General features: G+C 36.5%; 1 protein-coding gene across 1 annotated transcript; it reads left to right on the top strand.

The window, feature by feature from the left end:
- The first annotated feature begins 518 nt into the window (after window positions 1–518).
- Window positions 519–11,297, top strand: LOC149394891 (putative inactive cadmium/zinc-transporting ATPase HMA3). The gene is made up of 10 exons (XM_089614871.1): window positions 519–751; window positions 1,045–1,303; window positions 3,715–3,975; window positions 6,454–6,551; window positions 6,751–7,006; window positions 7,616–7,753; window positions 8,134–8,461; window positions 8,564–8,769; window positions 9,042–9,244; window positions 9,710–11,297. Exons 2-10 carry the CDS (start codon window positions 1,093–1,095, stop codon window positions 11,090–11,092), a joined length of 3,084 nt encoding a protein of 1,027 aa, XP_089470997.1. The 5' UTR covers window positions 519–751; window positions 1,045–1,092; the 3' UTR covers window positions 11,093–11,297.
- Window positions 11,298–20,735: the final 9,438 nt, after the last annotated feature.

Below are 20,735 nucleotides of genomic sequence, written 5' to 3' on the forward strand. Positions count from 1 at the left end.
CATGTGATGTAACCATCTGGATAACTGTTCGTGGGTTATTTAGCCAGTAATCGGTGTTTACGTGGCCATTGTAAGCTTTAATTTAACTAGTCTTTGTATCGTGAGCTTCTCTTATTTTTTTTGGCTCCGTTTGTCGGTATTTGAAGCTCAACTTATGCTCTTGATCATTCCTCACGTTTTGACACCTCGAACAATGTCATGTTCGATGTTTTGTGGCTATAATTGGTGTTATGATATATTCGATGTTATGAAATTTCGATCTGTTAACAGTGTGTGTGTGTATATATATATATATTATATATATATATATATATATATATAGAGAGAGAGAGAGAGAGAGAGAGAGAGAGAGTGTGTTTATAACGTTCCTCTAGAAGGTTAAAGGGTATGGTAAAATCTATAAAATGGTAAACTTTTTTGTATTAAAAGTATCTCCATCACCTTTGGCATATATGCGCACTCGCCTCTATAAATACGAAGCTATGTGGATTCACATGTGGAATCCATTCTGCACTATTGTCTCTCAACCCGCCAAAACCCAATTATTCTCACCAAGAAAAATTTAAGAATAGTTTTCTTTTTTTAGTTTTTGCTTCCAAATCTTCTACTAATTGGTTTTCTATTCTTTTGTCTCTTGTCTTTTTTCTAGTTTCCTTCTCTATATAATTCCTCTTCGTTGTCCTCTTAATTATTACTCGGAAGCTCTACTCTCTCCCTCCTTACGTTTCTAGAGCGCAATTTATTATTTTTGGTATGCTCTCTCTCTCTCTCAACAAAACAATGAACACTGCAAACGCAGTTATGATAAGATTCAACTTGTTCATACAAATATATTATTTTGTGGTATAATTTTATCAAACAGAAACCCATTTCCCAAACTTGTTTTCTCTTGATAATACCGGACACATCATTAAGTTCTATCTAAATTACCAACACTAATCATATATATAATAAATAAGAAGAAAAAGGCTACAAGTAACCGTCGTATATACATATATATATACACACATAAGAGAGCCTCATTTTATCTTTTTGTTCTTGCAGAGAGAGTATATATTACGCACGTAAATTCAAAAAGTGAGACAAATAAATATGGCGAGCGATGAGGCGGAGAAAACAAAGGGCCGAAAAAGGATTCAGAAAAGCTACTTTGACGTGTTGGGGATTTGCTGTTCGTCGGAAGTGCCTCTGGTGGAGAACATATTGAGACCCCTCGAAGGAGTCAAAGACGTCACTGTCATCATCGCCACCAGAACCGTCATTGTTCTTCACGACACAGTCCTCATTTCACAGCCCCAAATCGGTAAATACCATATGCGTTCTTCTCCATCTCCTCATACGTATTTATTTAATCTTTTTTTTGTATATTTATATCAACTTCATACCAATGCGAACACGTAGATAGTCCTCGTGTATTGTTAGGTGATATATATATATATATATATATATATATATATATATATATATATATATATATCTCGTTCCACTAAAGGGCTTAGCAAATGCGTTGTGCGCTTGTCAAATATTTAGGAGATTTACTGGGCCACAAACAAATAACGTGAGCTTTAGTTTCTCTTTTTCCTTTATAATATATCTTATATCTTATAGCTTTTTAACATATATTAAGGCTTTCGAGTATTCTAGTATTGGCTTTTGAATTAAAGAAGTGAAATATTATCAAACCATCGATTTTTTAGTAGTTTTGATCTTGTCATACTGAATTCGCTTTTTTTTTTTTTTGTACAATTATTTATTAGTACAACTATAATGTAACTCAATGAGTAATAATTATATTTCTAAAAAAAAAAGAGTAATAATAAGAGAGGTCGTCTATCCAAAATTATAAATAAATAAAAAATTTAAATTTTGTAACGAATAATTTTTTTTTTTTACTGTGACTCGAACTCGTGTCATCAATTAGGGCACGTGTGTGTACGTATGGAGACCTTTTTTTTTTTTTTTGAAGAATTTGTGTGTATGGAGACTTGAAGAGTCTAGACTTATCAACTAGGGGCTAATATAGAATATGTGATTTTAGAGGAGTTTTTTTATATTGTTTTTAGTTTATCTAGTATATGTATATATGCAGAAAAAGTTAATACCTACATATCAAAAACAGTTTTTTTTTTTTTGAGGGAGAGATGATGTGTGAGATGGAGATGAAGCCATAATAATGATGTGTGGGTCAATGCGTATCATTTTGATGGCGTTGTTGGTTCTATGTGATTTTGTGAACTGTCATATTTGGTCACTTAACTAAGAAAAAAATAAAAAGGGTATCATATTAAATGGCTTACAATTTGGGTAATTCAGATACATATATTTAATTTAGATACATATATATAAATATATATATATATATATATATATATATCTACATGCACGTGTGTGCGCGCGCGCGTGTGTGTATTAGAGTCTTATTCCCCGAAAATACGAATTTTCTGTTAGATAGATGACCTGTCTTACAGTATTCTCACTATAGCTCATTTCCTTTTCTTTTTTTTTCTTTTTTTTTTTTTTACACTTTTCCCCTTTTTCTTTTTCGTTCGTTTGGATATAGAAGTTACGTTTGACATTTGTCTTTCTTAAGTTATAATTTAATATTTTGGGATATAGTTTTTATTATTATATTAGTAACATATATCCTAATCAATTTTCGTCACTACCTTTTTATTTGTTTAATTTATGCATTTACTACCTCATTTTCGATATAATTGAGGAAAACAAAATAAAAAAAAATTCTTCGATGCAATAGGACCATTTTTTTCGCATGACCGACCTCCATAGTGCATATAATAAAGTACAAAAAAATATATGAATATATATAGTTATACATTGCCTACATTAATATGACCAAGCATAACACTAAGGAAAACAATAGTGGTTACTAAAGTTTGTCCGTAAAAAAATAAAGTATTAAAAAAAAAATAGTTAAGTAGGATCCACAGGTACTTGAAATTTAGTTTTTTATTCGAAAGTGTTAGAATTTTAAAATAAATATGATTTTTTTCCGTAAAAGCTGTTGCATACGGTCGCTACGGCTTTGTTTGATGATTGCGGCCGTATGAGACGATGTATTAGAGAATTATAATTATTTCAAATAAATTGATCTTCACATATATTTTTATCAATATACGATTTAGAATAACCAAGTAGCATTATAATTTAAACTTAAAAAAATTAAAAATATAGCACAACTTATGTGTAGTTCTCTTACAATATGGGCCATTTCGTCTTTATCTTTAAGCTATTTTCTTAATTATAGATGTTAAAATTAAGGTTCTAATATAAAATATCTTAATTGACAATATACCTAACTCGCTTTATATTTTAATTTCTCAATATGATATTATTAAGGTTGAAACGTTAAAATTATATTTTAGTCAACATTTAATAATAATTAAAAATTAGGCACTGTGGTTATTCAACATAATTCCACTCCTATTATCACTTTTCATATAATTAAATGAACTGATTTCTCTATTTATTAACTAAACTAAACATATTCTTAATTATAAGTCTAAAATTTATTGTGGCTTAATTGGTTGTCATTTTGATATTTTATCTTAACCACCAAATTTCTACAATAAAATGCACGCTATCCTATTCCTTTGGTAACTTAATTAAGGAAACGTTTCTATCCAAATTGAGGAATTTTTTTTTTTTTTTTTTTTGGTGTGCTGACTGATAAGAGTGAGTGTTGACACGTGGCAGCCAAGGCTCTGAACGAGGCGAGACTGGAAGCGAACGTGCGTAATCGGGGAGAGCACGTGGAGTTCAAGAACAAATGGCCGAGTCCGTACTCGGTCACGTGCGGGGTTTTGCTTGTGTTGTCGTTTCTCAAGTACGTCTATCGTCCGCTCGGCTGGCTCGCTCTCGGCGCCGTAGCCGTTGGAATCATTCCCATCGGCCTCAAAGCCGTGGCTTCAATCAGAAATCTCAGGCTTGATATCAATATTCTTGCTCTAGTCGCAGGTATATTCTTCTCCACACCCACACTTGCACTACTTTCAGTTTCACACAAAACAAAACAAAACAATATATATAATCCCTACTTGGTTTTCTTACATTATATGCATGCACGCACACACGTTTTTTTTTTTTTAAAAAATTTGTTATGTGTATATTGGAGTTAGAATTCATCAATCCACTCCCGTTTAATACGACAAATCTTAATATATAATGTATTCCAAAGTAGTATTTTAGAAAATTAAGTAAGATGGTATATATCACGCGTACACGCTTAAAATTTCACTTGAGCTCCTTTTTAGAAGTTTTATACATTACCGTTTTCATTATCACGGAAATGTTTATATATATATATATATATATATATATATATATATATATATATATATCTTAATAGAAGAGCCGCAAATAAATCGTGAAGACTACATAATAAGCTTAATAATACATAAGTAAGATCGTACATTTATAAGATGGTGATGGTGATGATGATGAAAATTGTTAGATTATTCATACAACTCTTACTTAATAAAAAAAATATTCATCCAACTCTTAAGTTGTTAGATTAATATAGTGAATATTTTATTGATTTTTATGTGTTTATAAGTATTACTTTTTTAAGTATTTTTCTACGCTTATAAAATATATCAACAATTTGAATACACATTTATCTCAATTTTTTAAATTAACACATGAGTAATTGTGATACTTTTAATGTCTTTAAATAAAATAAATATTAGAAGAAATATATTTAAAAGAAATAGATTTCAGATATATATATATATATATATATATATATCTGAAATCTATTTCTTTTAAAAATATATATATATATATATATATATATATATATATATATATATACACACACATAAAAGTGACATAGTGGTGTGAACCAAGGAAAAAAAATGTCGTTTTCGTTGCCGTTTCGAGGCTTCTGATTTACGGAAAATCGTCACGCCGACGGAAAATCGAACGGAAAAAATGTGGAAAAAGGCAAGTGAAATGCCGTTTTCAAATGCCCGATGAAAAATCGAACGGAAATAATGTTGTAGAATATATTTAAAATATATACATATATACGTGTATGTATTTTATAATTTTAATTTAATTTATATATATTGTATTTTGTTATTTGTAGAATAATGTTGTAATATATTAAAAATTAATTGTTATTTGTTTACCCAAGTAAAATTAAAAATTATAATAATGTGACTATTTTAGCCTAATGTGGTCATAATACTAGAGACATTGACTAACCCACATCCAGACTACGGGAATAATTGCGTTCATTATAAAAATAACTGTTGTATTTAATACACTATGTTTTTTTTCATTCCAAATTTGCTATATTTATGCATTCAATTAATAGTGCATTACTAATTAGTACAGGTGTGGTCTATTTTCTTTCACTTTTCGAATATGCATTTAATAGTTGCGTGTGTGTGTTGAAAAATAACTCCTTGGGTTGTGCTTGTCAGGGTTGATAACTTTTGTTTTTAAATTTATTTTACTCATAAAAATAATAAAATATTAAACCCTCCATATTATTCATTATTTTATGTTGTATTCACTCTCTCTCTCTCCATCTTCCTTCCCTTCCCTCTTTTCCTCTCTCCTCTGCGTTTTGTTTTTTAAAACTGAAACTCAACCCTCATCTTCTTCCTCTCCGATTTTCGTTCTGCCCAACGGCACGTCGTTTTCGGCGAAAGTCGACGACATTAAACGAAGAAACGATAATATGTATCTTCGTCGGCCGTTTTTGCTCCGACAGCGGCGCCGCCGCCGACTTTCGCCGATTTTCGCTGGCATTTAAAACACTGGTGTGAACAGATACTTAATTAGTGATTTCCTCTAAAAAAAATACAGAAAATGGGAATGAGATAGTAGAATTTGTTAATGAATAGAAGAGTGATAGTGATATATTTTAACTTTGAGTAATTATGTGATACTAATGTTTAATTAAAAGAAGATACATTTTACCCATAAAAAATTTAATGAGGAAGTTTTTTCTGTATCAACAGTAAAAAGTGTATCAGAATATCCGAAATATACATATATATATATATAAAATATTGTACAAAATAGTCACATTCAACTTGTTGATTAGTAAAGTAGCCAAAATTTCAACTTTTCAGCAAAATAATCAAATTTACGTTTTCAAATTTTTTTTACAACAAAGATCAAAATTTTTAACGATTATTATAAGCAATTTATAACTTTCAAAAAAATTACTCTTTGGGTCAAAAAAAATTTTGAAATCAGATTATTGCACATTTTGACTATTTCATTAAATTTTGACAAACTTTGAATATTTTACAAATTCATAACTTTAAATTGACTATTTAACTACATCACTCAAATATATATATATATATATATATATATATATATATATATATATATATATATATATATATATATATATAACAGTAAGAGGGTAAGTAATTGATCTGAAAGCGTTGAATTTGGATTGGTAAATTGCAGTGATTGGGACAGTTGCCATGGCGGACTATTTGGAGGCAGGCACCATTGTATTTCTCTTCACCATTGCAGAATGGTTGGAGTCAAGGGCAAGCCACAAGGTGAAAAATTTTATTATTATATTATAATATAAGAAACTACAATGATTTTAGTAAAAAAAAAAAAAAATTAAGACTTTAGTCTTGCTTCCTGGAGGAAAGCCATAACCGCATATAATTATGGGGAAAAATAAAATAAAAACTATGCAAAATTGTAGAATGGTGTGCTAGAATAACAAGTGCACATAAATGATAATGGCAGGCAAACGTAGTGATGACGTCATTGATGAGCATGGTCCCACAAAAGGCAGTGATAGCGGAAACCGGTGAGGTCGTGGACGCGGATGAGGTCAAACTCAACACGATTGTCGCAGTAAAGGCCGGCGAAGTGATTCCAATCGACGGAATGGTCATCGATGGAACTTGCGAGGTCGACGAGAAGACTCTCACCGGAGAGTCTTTCCCCGTCGCCAAACACAAGGACTCGATTGTTTGGGCCGGAACCATCAATCTCAACGGTAATATCTCAACCATTTTTAGATGGTTTGGTTTATATATTACATCCCTATGGAAACATTTAATAGTGAATTCTCAATTTTAATAGATATTTAAGCACAAATTATCAATAATTATAGGGAATAGTACTCCTAAAATGTATAGTGAATACTCAATTTTACACATTTTATAGGGAATCCCTTCGTTCGGGACCCATACAACGATAAATCATATTCGTGTTTATATACCTTTAATAACGACCTCCATTTAATCCAACCTATAAATTACTCTTAACTAAATACTTTCTTATAAAGACATAACAACCGAGATATTGAATTATAACAACATTTCATGCAGTTGTGCCGATAAGAATAGTTCATAAGAAGTATACTAGTACTCCTAAAATGTATAGTGAAGCAATTACAACATTGCACCATTTTACACATTCTCTAGTGAATACTCAATTTTAATAGACATTTAAGCACAAATTATCAATAAATTTTTTTTTTTACATAAAAAATAGTTATATGCTAACTCTTCTTAAAAATTATTTTTTGTTTGTGATTTACCAACTGAGCTAACTCCTCTAATTATCTGATGCATGTTTAATCTTGTTTGTGTTTTTTTAACAGGCTATATTAGTGTGAAGACAACAGCTCTAGCCGAAGACTGTGCCGTGGCCAAAATGGCCGTGCTAGTTGAAGAGGCTCAAAACAGCAAGTCCAAAACTCAGAGACTCATTGACCAATGCGCAAAGTTTTACACCCCGGGTAAAAATATATATTTAATAATATGAAGGGATAATAACTGAATCGTAAACAATAAAGAAAAAACTAGTACTCCTAAAATATTGATAGGGAGGATTGACATTAAATCGGAATGCCATCGAAATTTTATTATTTGAACATTTTTACCCTATTTGTTTTTACGGAAATTGGAGTTATTAGTAAAAATTGGATTTTCGGATTTTGGACGACTTTTGTCTGGAATTTCGCATGATAATGGAAATAGATTTTCCAAAACTTATAAAGAAACGAAATAAACAGTTTTCGATTTCTTTCAATTACAATAGATGATAATAATATGAAGCTACTAATAATTATAAAGCTATATTTTAATAGGAAAGTCTCTCATTGATGTTATGAAACAGGTGTGTTAATCATATCAATCTTGGTAGCCGTGATTCCGGTGGCATTGAGGCTCGGAAACCTCAAGAAGTGGTTTCACTTGGCTCTTGTTGTGTTAGTGAGCGCTTGTCCGTGCGGGCTAATCCTATCCACGCCTGTCGCGACATTTTGTGCGCTAACAAAAGCCGCAAAGTCGGGGCTTCTCGTGAAAGGCGGTGACTATCTCGAAGCCCTAGCAAAGATCAAGACCCTCGCCTTCGACAAGACTGGGACAATCACGAGAGGCGAGTTCATCGTGACCGAGTTCAAGGCACTTAACAATGAAATTAGCCTCGACAATTTGCTCTATTGGTAAATAAGAAAATTAGTGTTTCTAATACGTAATATCTTTTTTTTCTTTTGGTGCGAGTCCATATTCTTATAAGAGTTCATATTGTTCATTGCAAAAATTAGGGTTTCGAGTATCGAGAGCAAGTCGAGCCATCCGATGGCCTCTGCGCTCGTTAACTATGCGAAATCGGTTTCTTCTATAGAGCCGAAACCGGATAACGTGGAAGATTATCAAAATTTTCCTGGAGAAGGGATTTACGGGAGAATCGACGATCAAGATGTTTATGTCGGAAACAAGAAGATCTCGGCACGAGCATCGTGTGGAACAGGTAATAATAAGAAAATGGCTTTGAGGGCTTAAGCCTCTCTCAAATGTTATTTATTTTTATACCTATTCTAATATTATTTTTACAAACGGAATTTCATATTAGCCCCCAGATTTCTTTCTTCAAATTAGCCCCGTAATAAACCACTCAATCTCTGTCCTTCGTCTGAGTTTCACCAATATATTTTGTTAATCAATTAGTTCCAAATGGCTATTCTGTATAATTTTTCCAATTTTATTTTGGTTTTAGTATATAATATTTCACCGTAATTTCAGTTCCGAGTCTAGAAGGAGAAATCAAGGACGGAAGGTCCGTTGGATATATATACTGCGGAGGGATTTTGGTCGGAATGTTTAGCCTGTCCGATGCTTGCCGGTCAGGGGTCGCCGAAGCCATCAAGGAGCTCAAGTCGTTAGGCATCAAAACAGCCATGCTCACCGGAGATAGCCGAGAAGCCGCAATGTATACCAACCAACAGGTTTGACACTTCACCACATATTTCTCATTTTTCCAAGTATGATTTTAAAAAATGGATCCAAGATTACAATGTGTGTTTGGCCATTCATTCATGCCATCAGTTTTTAGGAGACTATTTAGATCTGCGATTTGTTCAAGAAATATATCATGTGCATTTTATTTTTAGCTTTATCTTTCAATTTTAGATTTCTGGTGACAGAATTAATCAAGGAAAGTGTTATATTTATTTTTACCAAAATCGTAAAAGTACCAAAATATATTTTTAAAAGATTGGTTATGATTTAACAAAATAGTAAAAACATATTACTAGAAATTAATTTAATAAATAATTTTGTGTCATTACAATATGTAACGTGCACATTCATTCCTCCTCGTTACTATTCCCTCTAGCTTAATCCATTCATTCATAGCTAGGAAAAACAACTAATTGATTTTCAAAAAAATTGTCAATTCGATTTTGATACAGATTGGGCTCGCCATTGATGCTGTCCACGCGGAACTCCTACCCGAAGACAAGGCGAGACTCGTGACCGAATTCAAAAAAGAAGGGGCGGTGGGCATGGTGGGGGACGGCATAAACGACGCCCCGGCTCTCGCAACAGCCGACGTGGGAATCTCAATGGGAATCTCGGGATCCGCGCTCGCGACGCAAACTGGCCACGTCGTTCTCATGTCCAACGACATTCGAAACATACCAAAAGTCGTCAAAATCTCGAGGCAAGCCAAGTGGAAAGTGATCCAAAACATTGCTCTCTCCATCATCACCAAGCTCGCCATAATCGCTTTGGCCCTCGCGGGCCACCCTCTTGTGTGGGCCGCGGTCCTAGCAGACGTAGGCACGTGCGTCCTCGTCATCCTCAATAGCATGTTGCTCCTCCGAGAGCCCCATCATCATGCCAAGTGTCGCAAATCTATTGCGTGCTCTGATCACGTCCACCACGGACACAAATGCAGCACGGGTCCCACCAAACCCTCGCCTCATAAGGCGGGGCATCATTGTTGCCCCAAAGAGAAGCCTCAAAAATTGAGCACTTGTTGCGGTGATGAGAAACGCCATGTCTCGGTAAAAAGTCATGACCATGGTCATGATCATGGCCATAAGCATCACAATCACCATGGCCATGCTTCTTCCTTGGTGGTAGGAAGCCAAAAGCCAATGAGTAGTGCTACGGCGCAGCAAGGCTCGGGGTGTTGCGGTGAACAGCCAATTAGTTTGTGCAAGAAGCTTTGTTGCCCAACGGAGAAGCCTCGAATATCTCCCGAGACAAGGGTTTCGAAGCCTCAAACTTCAAGCCCTTGTTGCGGTGATCACAAACCCCATAACTTGCCCAAAATTCATGACCATGATGATCATCACAATCACCATCACAATGACCATGACCATGAACATGCTCATCACAATCACCATCACCATGACCATGAACATGATCATCACAATTGCCATGACCATGCTTCTTCTTTGGCGGTGGGAAGTCAAAAGTCAGCGCATAGTACTAAGGCGCGACACGGTTCGGGCTGTTTCCATGAAGAGCCAATCACCTTCGCCCACAAGCATTGCGCTTCCGAGACAAGGGTGTCAAAGACTCAAAGTGCAAGCCCTTGTTGCAGTGAAGAGCCAAAGAGCTTAGCCCAAGCAATGCCCGATGACAAAGATTGCTCCACCATTGACGTCATTATTCAGGCCGAGACAAGCGAGAAGAACGATGATTCGGAAATCCGACAACTGATCGTGCCCGGGAATGACTGCTTGGGCTTGGAGAGAAGAGAAATGGGTGGTTGTTGCAAGAGCTACCTCAAGGAATGTTGTAGTAGTAAGCATTGTCTCACCGAAGTTGTTATTGACCATTGACGGGGGATTTCTAATACTTGTATTGGAACAGGAAATTTACTTAAAGACTGTATTGTTAAAAAAAATGAAGGGCTTTGGTTAAAATGGGAGTGATGTGATATTTGAAATACATTCGCGACCATTTTTTTGTATTCAGATGATTGCTATGAAGTGTAGAAAAGCCAATAGTTCAGTAATTGTTTAATGCGAACTATAGTTTATCGTACATGTTTATTTTTTTTTATCCATAATAATGCATTATAATTAAGAATACAATAAAATTATGGGGTTTTTCTTTTTGTTATCGAAATGGTATATGATGTAATCCGCTTGCAATAAAAGCTTTATATTTTCTGGTGAAATACATTTGGCCTAATTGATATGTATGGATAATTTTATTCGTATTTAAAACACTTACTATTGTTTGTAGCCCCTTCAAATTTTAGTTTATTTTTTATTTTTTATTTTTTGTAATTAGAGTCTTTTTAATTTTTAAGAAATTTATAACTAACTAAATCACATCAACGTAAGATTTTCAATCTAGACAGTTGAAAATTTGTTAAACAAATAGCCAGGTTGATATGCTGGTACTTTAATGAGGGTTTAGAAATTCACCATATGTCCTTTATCTTCTTTCATTAATTAATTAGCAGCGTTTTTATTTTTCAAATTAATTTTTTTTTTTTTTTTTTTTTTGAGTTGAGGCACTATCGGCCAAGATTACGTGATATATTAGCAATGCAAAGCGCAGGTGGCACTATCGGCCAAGATTACATAGTAGGTGGCACTATTGGCCAAGATTACATACTTATTAGAATAAATCATAGGGGGCATACATTTCTGCATCCCATGGGGGCTTGAACTCATGACCTCTCCGTCAAGGTGAGTGTGGGATTACCGCTAGACCAAGCTAGCTACCACAAATTAATTATTTTGTTTTGTTAATTAATCAAAACGATTTATTTCCATTTTTATAGCAATTAATTATTGTAAAATAATTGTTGAAACTCATTAATTACTCTCTCTCTCTCCGCTGAAAATAACAAAGAAAAACCCGCGAAAAATTTCTTATCTTCTTGTTTTTATTCTTCCATGGGCGGTCTAGGGCAAAAATCCAACGATAAAATTTTTCTCATTTTGTTTTTGTTGAAATCCAGCTCGGCAGTTCGACCTTCTCGTGACACTTCGCCACCTTGTCCGAGCTAAGCTTCACCTCGTCCTCGTCACTTCGCCCCCTCTTCCTGACTAGTGTAGAAAATCAGTTCGTCAGCTCGTCTCACCCAACTCGTCCTCAGTTCGGAATCCACCTCAGCTTACTATGAACTGACCTCACCATCTTGGAACCAGCCGGTTCCTTGGAACTCATCTCACTTTGGGAAAAGTGTTGCATTTACTTTTTCATTCTATTTCCTATGTCTTGTTCTCTGTGTATATTTATTATTATCTATTTCCTAGAAGTAGTTATTACGTACATTTATTACACTGATCATGTATCTAGTCTAGTCTAATGTATCCACCATATCTATAAATAGGTGATACAATTTCATATCAATATAAGGAAATATTCAAAGTCTCGGAACACTCTCTCTCTTCTCCGATTCTCTCTTTCTTTATCTTTTCAACATGGTATCAGAGCCCAGAAAATCAATCACCAGGAACACTACTTCGATCACCTTTCAGACATCGCCCACTCAGTCTCAATCTGAATCCTTCTCCCAACATATCACGAGCCACAAATTCAATGGTCACAACTTCCTACAGTGGTCTCAATCCGTGCACATGTTCATATCGGGACGAGGTAAAGATGACTACCTCACAGGCGTGGCCACATCTCCTGAGATCGAAGATCCGACGTTTAAGAGTTGGAAGGCAGAAAACAACATGGTGATGTCCTGGCTCATAAACTCTATGCATCCCGAAATAGGAGAAACCTTCCTCCTTTACTCAACGGCAGCGGAAATCTGGCAAGCAGCTAGAGAAATCTTCTCCAACTCCGAAGATGTGTCCGAGCTATTTGAGACTGAGAACACTCTCCACGACCTACGTCAAGGAGAGATGTCTGTTACTCAGTTCTTCAGCTCGCTCACGCATCTATGGCAGAAGATCGACCTCTACGAACATCACCAGTAGACCTGCTCCGAAGACTCAAAACTCTACCGCAGGATAGTGGAGACCAAACGTGTGTTTAAACTATTATCCGGGCTCAACCAAGACCTCGATGAGGTCAGAGGTCGGATACTCAGTACTAAACCACTACCATCTCTCCGTGAATCCTTCTCCGCGGTCAGACACGAGGAAAGCAAGAGGAAACTCATGCTTGGAGTTAACCAATCTAGTTCAATTCCGGGCTCATCCTCAGATTCGTCCGCCCTCACCACGCATGGAGACGAAGCACTTGCAGCTCGTGTCTCAATAGAGAGACCTCGCAAACCTCGCCCCTACTGCGATCATTGCAAACGACCTGGACACCTCCGAGAAACCTGCTGGAAGCTGCATGGGAAACCACCGAGCTCGAAGTCAACCCGAGACACTAAGGATCCAAACTCAGCCGGAAACTTAGTATCCACCTCGTCCGCTGCCTCGACCTCGACCTCGGACTCCTCTCCCTTCAGCAACGACCAGCTCGCTATTCTCCAAAAGCTTATCCAACAAGTCCAACTCAGTGGAGAACACTCGGGCATTGGTTCTCTAGGTAACTCTCCTAGAGCCCTCCATGTAAGCTCAGAGAATCCCACAGCATGGATTGTCGACTCTGGTGCCTCTGATCACATAACTGGTAATCGAAGTCTATTCACAACTTACTCCGCTTGTAATAGAAGCATATCAGTCACCATCGCCAACGGAACCAAGACTCAAGTCACTGGTATTGGCACCGTGGTCTTGACGAAGTCCATGAGGCTAGACTCGGTGTTCTTTGTTCCTCAACTACAGTGCAATCACTTATCTGTGCATAAGTTCAACCAAGACTCTAAGTGCCGAACTATTTTTGATGAAAGCTCATGTGTGTTTCAGGAACAGGTCACGGGGAGACAGATTGGTAATGCCGAGCTGAGTACCGGACTCTATATCATCAAGCCAGATCAGCCCGCCATGTGTCAGCTCGCCCAACATTCACCCCAGTATAAAGAGATCATGCTCAATCACCTTAGACTAGGGCATCCAAATTTCATGTATCTCAAAAGAATGTTTCCTTTTTTGTTTATCAATAAAAATATCAATTCCATTCAGTGTGACATGTGTGAGTTCGCCAAACATTCTCGAAGCTCGTATCACCCCACCTCGTACAAACCATCTCGTCCATTTGCCACAATTCACAGTGATATATGGGGGCCCTCAAAAGTTCCCAATATCACTGGAGTTCGATGGTTCCTTCTCTTTGTTGACGACCACACTAGACTCAGTTGGATATACATGATGAAACAAAAATCCGAAACATCCAATCTATTCAAAACCTTTCACAAAATGGTCCAAACACAGTTCGACACCTCCATTCAAATTGTCCACACCGACAACGCTCGAGATTACTTTAATTCTGAGCTCGGCGATTTCTTCAAAACACATGACATAATTCACTCCAGCTCGTGCGTTCATACCCCGCAACAAAATGGGGTAGCCGAGCGGAAAAATCGACACATTCTCGAGGTCGCCCGAGCCATCATGTTCTCCTCAAACGTTCCATCTCATTTTTGGGGAGAAGCAGTCCTCACAGCCACTTACCTCATAAACAGAATGCCATCTCGGGTCCTTGGTTACAAAATCCCGGCCCGAGTCCTTCTAGAGACATACCCACATTATCGTCTCATCTCAACTCTACCTGCGAAAGTATTCGGTTGTTCAGTCTTCACCCATTCTTATGACCAAGGTAAACTGGAACCAAAATCGCTCAAGTGCATCTTCCTTGGCTATTCAGCAACTCAGAAAGGCTACAAATGTTATGAACCCCGGTCACGAAAATTCATAGTCTCCATGGATGTATCTTTTCATGAGTTCAGCCCTTACTTCGCCAATCCAGTTCGTCAGGGGGAGAATAATGAAAATGACTTCCCAAATTGGCTCATCATAAACCCAGAATTCACCTCACCACTTAGTCCACCTAGTTCGCTCCCAAATCCGACCTCACCTGTTCAATAAATTCCCAGCTCGCCCCACAGTCCGACCTCACCTGTTCAAGAAATTCCCAGCTCGCCCAGTCCGACTCTGATCCCCAGATCGCAAGCCTCTGAACCCTCTCCATGCGAACTGAACATCACCCAGAGTCCGGTACAAGCTCGGGAACAAAATGTCTCTCCGAACCTGAACCACGACACTATTGAACAAGGTAACATCTCATCTCCAGACTTACCAATTGCATTGAGAAAACCTGTTCGGTCGTGTGGTCAATACAGAATAGAGGATTACGTGTATTATGGGAACCTATCTACGGGCTACCAAGCCTATGTGGCGAAGTTAGATGAAGGTAAAGTGCCACAATCCATCGAGGAAGCCCTTCAAAGTCCTGAGTGGCGAGATGCAAGTCATGCCGAGATCCAAGCCCTCGAACAGAATGATACGTGGGATATCGTCGAGCTACCACCAGGCAAGCGAACTGTTGGATGTAGATGGCTCTTTACCATCAAACACAATCCAGATGGGACAGTGGAGAGATACAAAGCCCGCCTTGTCGCGAAAAGGTACACTCAAGCATATGGCATTGATTATCAAGAGACGTTCGCTCCAGTTGCGAAGTTCAATACCATCAGAATCCTCCTTTCACTAGCAGCCAACTTAGATTGGCATCTCATTCAGCTCGATGTGAAGAATGCGTTTCTAAATGGCGAACTGGAAGAGGAAGTCTACATGCAACTCCCACCGGGATTTGACAATGATCAAGGAGCCAACAAAGTCTGCAAACTCAAGAAGTCTCTATACGGTCTAAAACAGTCCCCTCGAGCATGGTTCAGAAAATTCACCAATGTGCTCAAGCGTTGCTACTACGAGCAGAGTCAAGAAGATCCAACACTCTTCTCAAAAATCTCCACACAAGGCAAGCACACCATCCTTAGTGTGTATGTGGACGACATAGTCATCACCGGAGACGACCTAGAAGAGATCAAGAGATTGAAGCAAACTTTGTCATCAGAGTTCGAAGTTAAGGACCTCAGCAGCCTACGATACTTCCTTGGCGTGGAGGTAGCTCGGTCTGAGAAGGGTATCTCGGTTTCACAGCGCAAGTACACTTTGGATCTCCTCAAAGAAACTGGCATGCTTGGCTGCAAACCAGTAGACACTCCGATGGATACCAATGTGAAACTTCTAGCTCGCACCACTGAGGCCGCCACTGACAAAGGAAAATTTCAGCAGCTCGTGGGAAAACTCATCTACCTCACCCACACGAGACCAGATATTGGATTCGCAGTGAGTATGGTAAGTCGATTCATGAGTAACCCTTCGAAAACTCACATGGATACAGTTATGAGGATCCTCCAATATCTCAAAGCTGCCCCAGGGACTGGCCTCTCCTTCAAGAAAAGACGAAGTCGCGGTGTCGAAGTGTTTACAGATGCGGACTGGGCCGGATATGTTCCAGACAGACGATCAACATCAGGCATGTGCACATACGTCTGGGGAAATCTTGTTACCTGGCGAAGCAAGAAGCAGTCTGTTGTCTCAAGAAGTAGTGCTGAAGCCAAACTCATGTCCTTAGCAAGCGGAGTATGTGAAGGCATCTGGCTGAAGAAAGTTCTCGACGACCTCAAGATCACCATCGAAGGTCCAATCAAACTTTTCTGTGATAATCAAGCCGCTCTCAGCATAGCTAAAAATCCAGTCCACCATGACAGAACGAAACATATCGAGATCGACCGATACTTCATCAGTGAAAAGATTGAAGCAAAAATTATCGATATGGAATACATTCCGTCAGGTCTTCAGCTCGCCGACATCCTCACCAAAGCCCTTCCGCGAACTACATTCTCCGAGCTATGTCGCAAGCTTGATCTCCTCAATATATACAGTCAAGCTTGAGGGAGAGTGTTGAAATCCAGCTCGGCAGTTCGACCTTCTCGTGACACTTCACCACCTCGTCCGAGCTAAGCTTCACCTCGTCCTCTTCACTTCGCCCCCTCTTCCTGACTAGTGTAGAAAATCAGTTCGTCAGCTCCTCTCACATTCAGTTCGTCAGCTCGTCTCACATTCAGTTCGTCAGCTCGTCTCACCCAACTCGTCCTCAGTTCGGAATCCACCTCAGCTTACTACGAACTGACCTCACCATCTTGGAACCAGCCGGTTCCTTGGAACTCATCTCACTTTGGGAAAAGTGTTGCATTTACTTTTTCATTCTATTTCCTATGTCTTGTTCTCTGTGTATATTTATTATTATCTATTTCCTAGAAGTAGTTATTACGTACATTTATTACACTGATCATGTATCTAGTCTAGTCTAATGTATCCACCATATCTATAAATAGGTGATACAATTTCATATCAATATAAGGAAATATTCAAAGTCTCGGAACACTCTCTCTCCTCTCCGATTCTCTCTTTCTTTATCTTTTCAACAGTTTTTATTGCACTAGTCTCTGTACTGGAATATGGAGATAATGGTTTCAAATTCTCTAATGGAGTTGATATGGCCTAGCAATGGCAGTCCGACGACGAGTCCTTGACATATCGTTGCCTTCTTCTTTGTGTTGATCTTCTTAATCACAAGGTCAATTCTCGATAGATTCGTCTTCCTTGTAAGATTCTTCTACTGCTGCAAAGTTGATTCCATTTTCTTGTTTTACTATGATTTTTTTTTTCTTCTTTATTGCTCTGCTTTGTTCAATGTGAATTTCTTGATTCTTGCTCGCTTTCGGCTCTTTTGTATTTTTGTTCTTTCATCATTTCAAAACTACGCGGCCCTAAAACAAATTCCTAATGTTCTCCACGGAGGACTTCATATTTCTTTTTTTTCCTCTGTTTTGTAGATTTGTGTTTTATTTTGTTTTGAGTTTTCTTCGTTTTTGTTTCTGTGACATGGTTATGAATGTTCGGCGAGCAAAAGAAGAACATGTATGCCATTGAAGTTCTCGACATCACGCTTGAATCGATGGGTTTTGATTTTATTTTTTAATATTGTAAGTTAACAAGCGTTAATATGTGTTAACAACAGTTAATTTTTGTTAATTTATGTTAATATGTGACTGTTTTCATCTTCGCCTTCAGAAAAAAAAAAAAAAAAAAAAAAAATATTATTGGCTTCGTTTGGCGTTGTGGTGCTTTTAGAATCTGTTGTAAGAAAAAAAAAACTGGTGTTTTCAAAAGCAGATCGGTGTTTTGTAAACTGTTGTAAAATTGTTGTAGCTGTTAGCATAAGCATATTAAGTGTTTAGTAAATTTTGTAATAATATTTGTAATTAATAATTATTTATATAAAATGTAATTAATAATAATAATAAGATATTCTTAGGTATATCAAAAATAATTTATATAGATTGAAAAAATAAATTATAAATTTTGGTGACATTAAAAAATTATTTGATAAAAGAATATAAAGATAATTCTAATTCAAAGTTAAAGTAAGATAATAAAAGAGTTATGAAAGAGAAAGTACAAGTCAAAAGCAAAAGCTACGTACAAATAGCTTCAACTATAATTTTTAGATTTTTAATTAAAACATTATAAATCACTTATCATTTTTTAAAATATTAAAATATTTTTAAATTTTTAGAAAAAGCTAAAAGCAGACATAATAAGCAATGTCAAACAGTGCCATTGTTAATTACTGCTAATAGTTGGTCGTCTTCATATTCTTCTTTAGGGTTTTTTTTAACCTGTGTTTTTTTCCATAAAATAAAATGAAAAAATGGTCGTTGATTTACAAATTTAAAAACTTGCAACGCTTAATGAATATTTGTGCAATAACTATTTCTTATTATGATGGTAACAACTCATTAATTATTATTAGCGAAATTAGAATGTTTTATTTTAAATTTGTTTAGGCGTAAAATTGTTTTTTTTTTTACACTATTAAAATATCACTACATCAACAAATGACTATTTGTTTAAAACTTATAAAATATTGGCTAAATTCAAATTTTAATATTTTAATTTAGTTACTTTGTTAGAGAATCCTTTTTTATTCTTAAACTCACCACATTCAATCATTCTCGTCTACTATATGTTTCTTTTCTTGCGATACCATACACGCATATTTTATTTTTACCTAACTAAAAAAAAAGGTATTTGGATAATGTTACTCATTTATGAATAGATATATGTATTTTTTATATCATTAAAAAACATGGTAAGGGAAATGAGCCCACGTCCCTTCAAGCACCCACGCCCCTTCAAGTAAAGAAAAGACGAATCACCGCAAAAATAATTTGCTCTAAAAAAGGATTGTAAATGGAGCTAGAAAATAGAACACTACAAGCATATTGTTATTGTGGGGGTGAGTGTAACTTTTATGACTAGGGCACTTATCGTACACGGCAAAAAGAAAGAGAAAAAGAAAAAGAAAAAGAAAAAGAAAAAAATAAAATAAGTGTAAGATCAAAGAGGGAAAGATATAGAGAGAGAGAATTCTTGAATGTTTAAAATCTTTGTAATCTATAATTCATTTTTATTGGTGAATTTATTCTCAAAGTGCGTGTAGGACATTGTTAAGTCCAAATCTAGGTCAAATTTCTCCTTTCAATCATGTTTATTTTCATCGAATATTTATTTGGATATGGAGCCGCAAAGAGACTATTGTTGTGCTAGTATATATTGTATTCCACAGGCATCGGACCCCAAGTCATTCTCACAAATTGGCATCAGAGCTATGGTCGCTTTGAAATTTAGGAGATTTGTGTCGCGATTTCGTGTGCACACCAAGTGTTTGATAAATTATTTCCTATAATATTTGGGTTATTTTGTGATGCCTTGTTGACTTTTAAAGTGGATAATGAGAAGTTTGATAGCTCAAATGACTTTGGGTTGTGAAAAGTGAAGATATTGGCTCACCTCGTGAACATGGAACTTGAGAAGGCTTTAGAAGGGGCCGATAAGCTTTTTGGCGACGTGTGATGCGACAAAGAAGGAGGAGGCTTTGGAAAGGGCTCTTAATACCTTAGTTCCTAGTCTTGTTGATAAGGTGTTGCGAGAGGTTATACGGTGTACGTTGGCGGTCGATATATGGTAACGCTAGACTTATTTTACATGACGAAGACTATTGAGCCGGTTGTTTCTCATAGCCTGATTTTTCACATTCAAGATGGTAAAATGAAAGAATTTGATGGAACATCTCGATGAGTTCAAAATTTGATCGTCGATTTAGAGAACATTGATGTGAAGTATGATGACAAGGATCAAGCATTGGTTTTGCTTTATTCTTCGTCGAGCTCATACAAGCACATGGTTGATATTCTTCAACATGGTAGAGAGAAGATTACACTCGACGAGGTTATTAGAGCATTGAAGTTAAAGGAAAAAACACCGGATAGAGATAGAGCACATTGTTGATATTCTTGAACGTGGTAGAGAGAAGTTCTCTCGATGAGGTTATTAAAGCATTGAAGCTAGAAAAAAAAAATGACGAATAGAAATAGAAGGTACTTGCAAAGATAGTTTGGGGTAGATCCGAAGAAAAAAAAAAGACACTAAGGGAAAGGATATCAAAGTCTCAGAATTCAAAGAAGTTCGTCATCAAGTGTTGCATCGT

Source organism: Urtica dioica, chromosome 5 (genome assembly GCF_054948205.1).
Source record: "Urtica dioica subsp. dioica isolate 48M chromosome 5, U.dioica_male_clone48M_v1_H2, whole genome shotgun sequence".
Classification (NCBI taxonomy): Eukaryota; Viridiplantae; Streptophyta; class Magnoliopsida; order Rosales; family Urticaceae; genus Urtica; species Urtica dioica.

What these genes read in the sequence shown, in the direction of transcription:
- LOC149394891 (XM_089614871.1), top strand. Translation starts at nt 1,093, where the DNA reads ATGGCGAGCGATGAGGCGGAGAAAACAAAGGGCCGAAAAAGGATTCAG. An exon ending in CGGAACCATCAATCTCAACG is followed by an intron (nt 7,007 to 7,615) that starts GTAATATCTCAA and finishes TTTTTTTAACAG; the next exon opens with GCTATATTAGTGTGAAGACA. An exon ending in CGCAAAGTTTTACACCCCGG is followed by an intron (nt 7,754 to 8,133) that starts GTAAAAATATAT and finishes GTTATGAAACAG; the next exon opens with GTGTGTTAATCATATCAATC.